This window comes from Vigna unguiculata, chromosome 2, assembly GCF_037176805.1.
Source record: "Vigna unguiculata cultivar grain cowpea cultivar isolate G323 ecotype 2 chromosome 2, ASM3717680v1, whole genome shotgun sequence".
NCBI lineage: Eukaryota > Viridiplantae > Streptophyta > Magnoliopsida > Fabales > Fabaceae > Vigna > Vigna unguiculata.
The window spans coordinates 27,329,457-27,337,965 of record NC_140793.1 but is presented as its reverse complement, the minus strand read 5'-3'; the positions used below and the strand labels follow the sequence as shown (position 1 = coordinate 27,337,965).

Here is an 8,509-nt window from a genome sequence, read left to right as displayed (position 1 = left end):
TTAATGATTAAATAAAAACAAAAATTAATGGGCGTGCTTTTGTTTTCTATGTTCTGTTCCTTTGCGCTGCGCCTCGTAAAAACTGGCAGACAAAATACAATTGGAATACAATTGGGGGTGGAGGCTTTGAGAGACAGATGCTTCTTCATCACAGGTAACCAACCCATTTTCTAAATTCTCCAAATTTCAAATCTTTTGGGCGCATATTTTAATTTTCTCTGCTTTTTCTGAAGCTTCGCCGTGGAAATGCTGTAATTTTTTAATTGTTTGCATATACCATGATGTAAGTTGCTAATTCAGGCTATTTATATGAAGGGGTTATCGAGTTTTTCTTTTTTTGAGTTTAGTTTTAGTGTTTGGGTGATGAAACTGTTCTATTTGGTGGTTTAGACTCCAGGGCTGACCTAAAAAAATTGAGATGTGAGGGTCTTGATGTTAACTTTGAGCATGTTTGATTTTGGGTTTGTTTGGGATGAGCTTCTCCATAAACACTCTCAGGAGGTAAAGAAAAAACATATTGAAATTAGTTTATCTATATCATGAAATTAGATTTTGAATAAATTAATTTGGAGAAACACCTTCCTGTACTTCTCTAAATTTTTATTTTTAATTTATGCACAAGTTAATTTTTATTCATGGAGAAGTCAATTTTTTTTTCTGTCCTAGTTTGTTCAAACAGGCTCTGTCTAGAATTACATTAAAATATCAATTATTGTGATTTTAGTCGAATATTCACAGAATTGGTTTCTTGTTGAAGAATTGATCCAGGGTTTACAATTGATCTAGTTGAAGTAACATCAGGTAGCTTTTGTCTTGGATCAAAATTTTATACTGAGTTTTTCTACTACTTGCCTTTAGAATATAAACATCCTAACATAAATCACATCACTTCAAAATTAATTTTAACTAAAATCAATTTCATTTGAAATCATTCTTGTTAACTCTCCCCTGAACTCAGTGGATTTTGTGATGCCTTCCAACAAGAGCTAGTTTCAATCACTCTAGAGCATTACTGGAACTTAGGTTCAGAAATATTTACATATTTTGAATCCTTAACCTTTTGATGGTCACATTAAGTAATATCAGTCTGACTGCAGGTTGCTGAATTGAAGGATTATCAAAGTCTTTTAGCTGCTCTTGGTCTCTGTAGAACTTGTTGGACCGTGTAAAAAGTCTGAAATACCATATTAATACATTCTCCAGCAACCAGTGAGGCCTTGGATATCTGATTTCGACACAGTAATGGCTCTTCCTGGTTCTCTGCAGTTGTCCCATGGATTGGGACTTTGCAGGAACCTGGGCTGCAATAAACATTCGGTACAGAATTTCTCTATAATTCTGTATTCTTTGTGCAATGTTCATTATTTTATAATATCCATTCTCACCACTTTATGCTTTACAGAGGGCAACGGGACATGGCAAGTTACATTTATTTAGGGCAGGTCTTTCGTGTTCTATTTCGGTATGTTCTTAAAATATAGTGACTGTCTTGTTGCTTTCTGCTTATTCATTGTGCAGTTGAAGTATATCTTTAGCATTACACGACTGTGTCTTCTTTTTAAGTTATAGATTTTGTGGTATAGTTGAGTTTTGCTTCAGTGCAATTTCTGTCCATTATCATATTATTGTTAGGAAAACATGTTTTTAGCCGAAACAAGATTTTTAAGATTGATGTGCGATTACAATAAAGCGCATATACAAAATGCTGAAGACAATGATTCAGTGGTGTGACACCAATCTAGAAAAAATGGCAAAAAATTGTTTACGGTGATTCAAATACATAAAGAATTTGCTGGAAGCCCCAATGAGGACAAAAGATTACCTTGTTGAAAAGGGAAAGGGGATTTTACGGTGAACAATATATCTAACCTTGTGTTTGGATAGAGAATTTCACAATTTCCAAGACATTCAAATACATTGAATTTGAATTGGTCTTATTTGAAATTGTTTCATTTTTCAAATGTATTGTTTGGTTAAGACAATTCAAATTTTGGGGAATTTCAATTTTCTTATTTGGATAAAATATTTCAATTACCACCAAATTCAAAAAACTATTTAAATATCAAATAATTGTTAAAAAAAAACTTTTTCTTTTAGGTCTAGTTTGGAAGCTTCTAGAGTGAGAGATTTTTTATTATAAAGCCCTTCTGTTGAGTCTTTTCTAAGGTAAGAATATTAAGCTTTGTTAAGTTTATAGGTGCTTATGAAGAAGTTTGATTCATTTTCTTCCTTGATTAATTTTTAATTTTCATCTCTCATAAGTGTTTGTTGAGAAGTTTATCTGAATTGGCTTGTATTCATTAGCATTCTACCAGATTCTGCAATATTGTCAAGCAATAATGTCGATTGTTAAGGTGTTTCTTATGTGCCTGGATTAATTCATGATTGAATGTTTACATTATAGTGTTAAGAATAACTTGATATTGTCTTTTCAAAATTAAGAAATGGTTCATTCATTTTCTTTTTGTTAGAATATACAGTGAGACAATCTTTTGTTGTAGTTCATGAGACAGGAGTGTGGGGGTTTTCAACACCTTCGTCATATAAACAAGCCAACACATACATTATCGGGCAAGGGCCGAACTTTTAAGTGTCATTGTCTTTTAGTGCCAGGCCAACCAAATGATCTTCCTGCTGTTAAGGCGGCTGCTACTGTGTTGGCTAGGTAATATTTGTGTTCTTACAGCCAATTAGTGTACATATTGAAGCAATCTACACGTCTTTTTGTTAATATATATATATATATATATATATATATATATATATATATATATATATATATGTTGGTATGGTTGTTTTAGATATAGGAGGAAGAGAGATAGAGAGAATGAAAGTATACTTGATATTAACTGAGTTGTATTACAAATTACAAAGTATTGATGTGTTCATAAGACCTAGAGTACTTATCTTTATTTATACTAATTATATTCCCTCTTAGAAAGCCACAGGGCCACAAGAGTTGGGTTATTGATGTCTCTTGAAAGCCACGAGGCCAGTTGTGTGGTTAGGATCACTTCTCTAGGAAAACTGGGGCCTGATTGATATCTCCGATCTCACTTTGCACAATTTGAATAAAGAAAAGGTAAATCTGAGTAGAGGAAGTTGTAGGTCAATAGAAAGAGAGAAATCAAACCAAACACTTGACAAAAGAAGTTGGATAGGTCACAAATGGCAAAACAAAGGTCTAAACTGGCAATAGCATGACAACAAGTATCAGCACACTAAAATTGTACGTTGTAGGAGATAAGAACTCTTAGATGGATATGAGTGTTAAGGCATGCCGAAAAGTTACAACAACTGAACGAACCAATCAACGAGACAACCAAAATGAAGACCACAACTAAAACTGCTAGAAGGAGGATATGAAAGCCATAAAACTGTTTGAAACACACTGGTAAATGAGAATGAAATACTAATTGATATTAACTATTATGTATAAAAATGTGTTGATATGTTAACGAAAGTATAACTCTAACTCTTATTTATACTATTCATAATCCTAATTAATTAAGAAAATAAATCATGATTTGATAAGGAAATATAATAACCAATTCTAAGTTATTAATAAGGAAATCTAGTGGTTAATATGAAAGAATATTATTGAATATTTCCATGTATTATAAAGTATACGCTTGTGTATCTTTATGCAGGTCTAGTAATTTGTTACAAAATAGTCCTATCATAGTAAAGTTGATTCCTGCAATTGGCGTTATCATTTTTGCTATATGGGGTGTTGGTCCATTATTGTTCCAGACAAGGAAAATACTCTTCCAGGTTATATTGCTGTTATTATTCTTTTTTCTTGTATTAACTATTTTATCTGATTCAATGTAATTGATACCTAACTTGATATTGTAGAGGAGTGATAATAGTTGGAAGAAAAGTACCACTCACTATATAGTAACTTCTTACCTTCGGCCATTACTGTTATGGACTGGAGCAATACTTATTTGCAGGTCTCTGTTATGATAATAACTTTATCACATTCTGAATTTGTTATATCTTTCTTTTATGCTCTATTCTTCGTGTGCTGATTTACTCACTAACTGCAGAGCATTGGAGCCATTAATTCTACCTTCAGAACCTGGTCAAGTTGTTAAGGACCGGCTTCTGAATTTTGTGAGATCATTGTCAACGGTTCTGGCCTTTGCCTATTGTTTGTCAAGGTGTGCCTATTTCCTTACCTTCACTTGATCTCCTAAAATTGATGAATATTTTGGTCACTTAATCATGCACTTAAGCACTTATATATGCTTTTCTTCTTCTTATACGAGGGAAATTGTCCGATTTTCTGTTATTATGACAAATTGTGATACCTTACATATTTATTATCTCAGCTTTTTATTTGCTTTATGACGGGACCGTTCAGCTATAATTCTTTCAAGATTATCATTGTTGTAGCCAGTTTGAGTACTTTAGCTGGATTTGCGGTCCCAATTACAGTGCTTACTAAATTTTCCATCCATAAACTTATTGTGTATTCTCTGGTGCAGTGTAATTCAACAATCACAGAAATTCTTTGCGGAGGCTACTGATGCAAGTGAGACGAGAAATGTCTGTATCTTTTCTTTTTGTATAGACAATAGACATTACAGTTATATATCATAAAAATGTTGTGGATTCCATATATTTTATCACCTGTTGGCTGTCGTAAATTTAAATACATGTTATGACTATATTGAAACATGATTTATCAATCAAACAGCCAGTGACATTAGTTGGGCAATCTATCTGCCCTATTAAATGATAAGTAATTTTTCAGCTTTTGGATGTAGCATTTCTACCTATGAATTTATTTTATGCGTAGTGAAGATTATCAATCTTCTAAATTAACTTTTATCTGCATGAAAAATAAAGAACTGAGAACACTTAAATATATGATGGCTATATCTTTTGCTATGTACATAGGCTAAACGAATTTATAATGGGGGTATATGCATTTAGATTATATATCATGTGTGGAAGACCAGTAGCTTGGCAACTGCATCGCCAATTGGATAGAATTACTATAAAATCTGGATTTTGGTGTATTGCTGGGTTATTTGTTATGGTTCAATTTTAATGACATAATAAATTTTCTGTTTTTTTTAGATGGGATTCCAATTTGCTGGAAAAGCTGTTTATTCTGCAGTATGGATAGCAGCCTTTTCGTTGTTCATGGAATTATTAGGCTTCTCTACCCAGAAATGGGTTACTGCAGGAGGTCTTGGGACAGTTTTGCTGACCCTTGCTGGTCGTGAGGTGTGGGATTGATTTATCGTTTCTTCTAATCATCACAATTCCCTTGTATTTTAGTGGCCAGAATGTTATTGTGGCACCTGTTGACATTAAGTGTTATTTATTCAGATATTTACAAACTTCCTTTCAAGTGTGATGATTCATGCAACTCGGCCTTTTGTGGTTAACGAATGGATTCAAACAAAGATTGAAGGATATGAGGTTTCTGGTACTGTCGAGGTGTGTTAAACTGTACTTTTAACTTTTGAGTGCAGGAATTACTTCTGTCAAATATGTGCTATATTTTTTTATATGTAATAACTTAGCAGAAGGACATTACAGAGTATGGTGTAGTGTTTGATACCAGTCATTATTAAATGGGCATTGATGTTTTCATGCTATACAGCATGTGGGCTGGTGGTCACCAACAATTATTAGAGGTGAAGATCGTGAAGCTGTTCACATTCCAAACCACAAATTTACAGTGAATGTTGTGCGAAACCTTAGTCAAAAAACACATTGGCGAATCAAAACCCATCTAGCCATTAGTCATTTGGATGTAAATAAGATTAATGTAAGAAACAGTTTTATTGTTTATTTTTATAGTTAATTTTTCTTCACTAATATTGAGCATTTTACGATAATTATCCCTAGATGTGACAAATGGTTTAATACTTCTGTAGAACATTGTTGCTGACATGCGGAAGGTATTGGCCAAAAATCCTCAAGTTGAGCAACAGAGACTGCACAGGAGAGTGTTTTTGGACAACATAAATCCTGAAAATCAGGCTCTTTTGGTTAGTATGGAGTAGTTAATCTTGCAGATCAATGATTCTATGCTAACTGAACAGGATCTTAATTCTTAAATACTATTTTATTCTTTATTCCCTTTTTCCATAAATATTTAACTACAGTAATCATTGTGCCATAAACAGTTTGAGGAAGAATTCATTCTGTACTCAGTTTTTTATAGATAAAATTAACTTTCAGTTTCCTAGGACAAAATCGTGTATTCTGTAATCTGTGATCTAACTTCGAGTTCTTTCTATAATCATGATTCATGCTTTCAACCTACCCGAGAACTTCAATACGATTCAATGCATTGAGAAATTATAACAGAGCAGCAAACGATTTCTCTATGAATCCCTAGTTTTCTTCCTCCTATTATGCTTTATGATCAATTTTAATTTATATTTAGGTTCCATGCTAAATATCATGTTTAAATACTTGGGATATTTTTGTTAATGCCGTTTTCACTGTCCAAAATAGGGTACTTAAAATAGGTTAATGAATACTTGAAATAAGTTGATACTTGATAGTCTATATGGTTTATCGTCTAAACCTTAAAAAAGTACTACAATGTACGTATATAAACGATACATACCTGTTTTTGTTACGTGTGCATCTATCATGTTCCATCATGTACCTATATTAACAGATTGGAACTTCCATCAATCATGACCAAACCTGACGATTGCCCATGTTTTATCGATGTAATCTATGGTAGTAATATATATTTTAACATTTCTTTTCTATGATTTTCACAGATTCTGGTGTCTTGTTTTGTTAAGACCTCACATTTTGAAGAATATCTGTGTGTTAAGGTAAGCAAGAATACTTCCTTATTTATCTAAAATAAAATATCTGCAATGAGATAAGCATCTCAAAAGCTAGGATTCCTTTCAATTTTGTATTACTATTCTTGGATTTAGCTGATTTTTCATCCTTTGAATCTTGAAAAAAATAGGAAGCAATACTGCTGGATCTTCTTAGAGTTATAGGCCATCACCGAGCCAGACTTGCAACACCGGTCCGTACCCTGCAGAAAGTATACAGAGATGCTGACTTGGATAATATACCGTTTGCAGATTCCACATTTGGTGGTGGTCCTGTCACAGTACCTAACCGTCCATTATTAGTGATTGAACCATCTTACAAAATCAATGGAGATGATAAGATGAAAAGTCGTTCAGCACGACCAGTTGTTGATCAAGATAATAAGACATCTAACTCTGACGCAAATGGAAACTCTAAGACACCTGTGACATCTAATTCTGACACAAATGGAAAGACAGTTGTGACACCCAAACCTGATCCAGAAGTGGGTGAAAACAAGCCACTGAAATTAGATTCAAACAAGGAAAACGTGGAGGTTCCAGAATCTTCTAAATCTAAAGTATCTGGTTTGGCAGTAGAAAATTCAGTCCAGAAGGACATAGAATCCAAGCAATCCAAGGGTCAGACCACTAAGAACATAAAGCCAAATATTGAGTCTGAGAATGCTGTGCCCTCCTCATCTAACAGTGCTGACAAAACTGGTGGAGTTAATACAAATATAGCATCAAAACCGCAAGGGGAAAAGAAACCTGCTGCACAGCCTCATGCATCCAGGAATGTTTTAGAAGAAAATATAGTACTAGGTGTTGCATTGGAGGGATCAAAGAGGACTCTTCCCATTGATGAGGAGATTGACAATGTGACATCTCGAGAGTCAAAGGAAGTGGCTGCATTCCAGGGTGGAAATGGACCTCCAAAGGCTCTAGATGGAAATGACTAGTTGCTGTAACAAGTGAGTTCAACTAGTTAGTTGTTTTGAACATCAATGTTCCAAATCCAGTAATGCTGCTTTGAAGCAGTTTCCTGCCACTAGGAAGATGTATATATTGCCATTTCATGTGTCACACCCCCTTCTACAAAAGGACTCGAGCTGTATTGTCATATCATTGCATTATAATTGGTGTTTCAGCAGTATATGGAAGAAAAGGGGTTTTCAATTGTTCAATTATAATGTCAAAATAAACAAATATAAAATTTAGATCTACACTTCATTTTTAAAAGAACATCAAGTATTGGGTTATAAGCACAATTTTTTGTGTGCAATAAAGTGTCAATTGTTGTGCAAAAGTGTAGATTATTTTTTCAACTACAACATTGTACTTCCCATTTTGAATTGCATGAAAAGCTGACTGCAATAGATTGAAAGCTTTGTGAATTCGCTGCTATTATTAACATGACTATGTGGGTCATCTGGTGTGCTAGAAATCAACTCATCTTTGATGGAATTTCTGAAAATGTTATTTGATTGCATTTCTGTGCCTATGATACTCTATAGATATCTTAGATAAACCAACCCTTAACTTTTGTGGTTTTAAAGGTGGATAGAGAGCACAGTTACCAAACCTTATCAGGTAGGTTTTGGTGATCTAATTAGAGATTATCAGAGAAATTTCCTAAAAGGTCTAATAAGGCTTTATGGCTGAAATCCTTGCTGTGCCATGGTCTCAAGGTACAG

The 8,509-nt window shown here is 33.7% G+C and overlaps 1 protein-coding gene across 4 annotated transcripts; it reads left to right on the top strand.

Annotated features, from left to right (window-relative positions):
- On the top strand, nucleotides 1-7,999 carry LOC114173694 (mechanosensitive ion channel protein 2, chloroplastic-like). Of its 4 annotated transcripts, XM_028058233.2 has the most exons (15): nucleotides 68-154; nucleotides 758-801; nucleotides 1,098-1,317; nucleotides 1,403-1,462; nucleotides 2,502-2,665; nucleotides 3,651-3,774; nucleotides 3,859-3,956; nucleotides 4,053-4,166; nucleotides 4,494-4,554; nucleotides 5,092-5,241; nucleotides 5,347-5,457; nucleotides 5,624-5,791; nucleotides 5,901-6,014; nucleotides 6,765-6,821; nucleotides 6,965-7,999. In XM_028058233.2, exons 3-15 carry the CDS (start codon nucleotides 1,243-1,245, stop codon nucleotides 7,772-7,774), a joined length of 2,106 nt encoding a protein of 701 aa, XP_027914034.1. In that variant the 5' UTR covers nucleotides 68-154; nucleotides 758-801; nucleotides 1,098-1,242; the 3' UTR covers nucleotides 7,775-7,999. The 4 variants fall into 4 exon arrangements, with proteins under 4 accessions (XP_027914032.1, XP_027914033.1, XP_027914034.1 ...); XM_028058231.2 differs by lacking the exon at nucleotides 758-801 and having other exon boundaries at nucleotides 1-154; XM_028058232.2 differs by lacking the exon at nucleotides 758-801 and having other exon boundaries at nucleotides 12-154; nucleotides 1,087-1,317.
- The last annotated feature ends 510 nt before the right edge of the window (nucleotides 8,000-8,509 follow it).

Excerpts from the sequence above, each read along its gene's own strand:
- LOC114173694 (XM_028058231.2), top strand. The coding sequence starts at position 1,243 with ATGGCTCTTCCTGGTTCTCTGCAGTTGTCCCATGGATTGGGACTTTGC. Across the intron at positions 5,242-5,346 it reads TGACCCTTGCTGGTCGTGAG|ATATTTACAAACTTCCTTTC; the intron begins GTGTGGGATTGA and ends TTATTTATTCAG. Across the intron at positions 5,458-5,623 it reads AGGTTTCTGGTACTGTCGAG|CATGTGGGCTGGTGGTCACC; the intron begins GTGTGTTAAACT and ends CATGCTATACAG.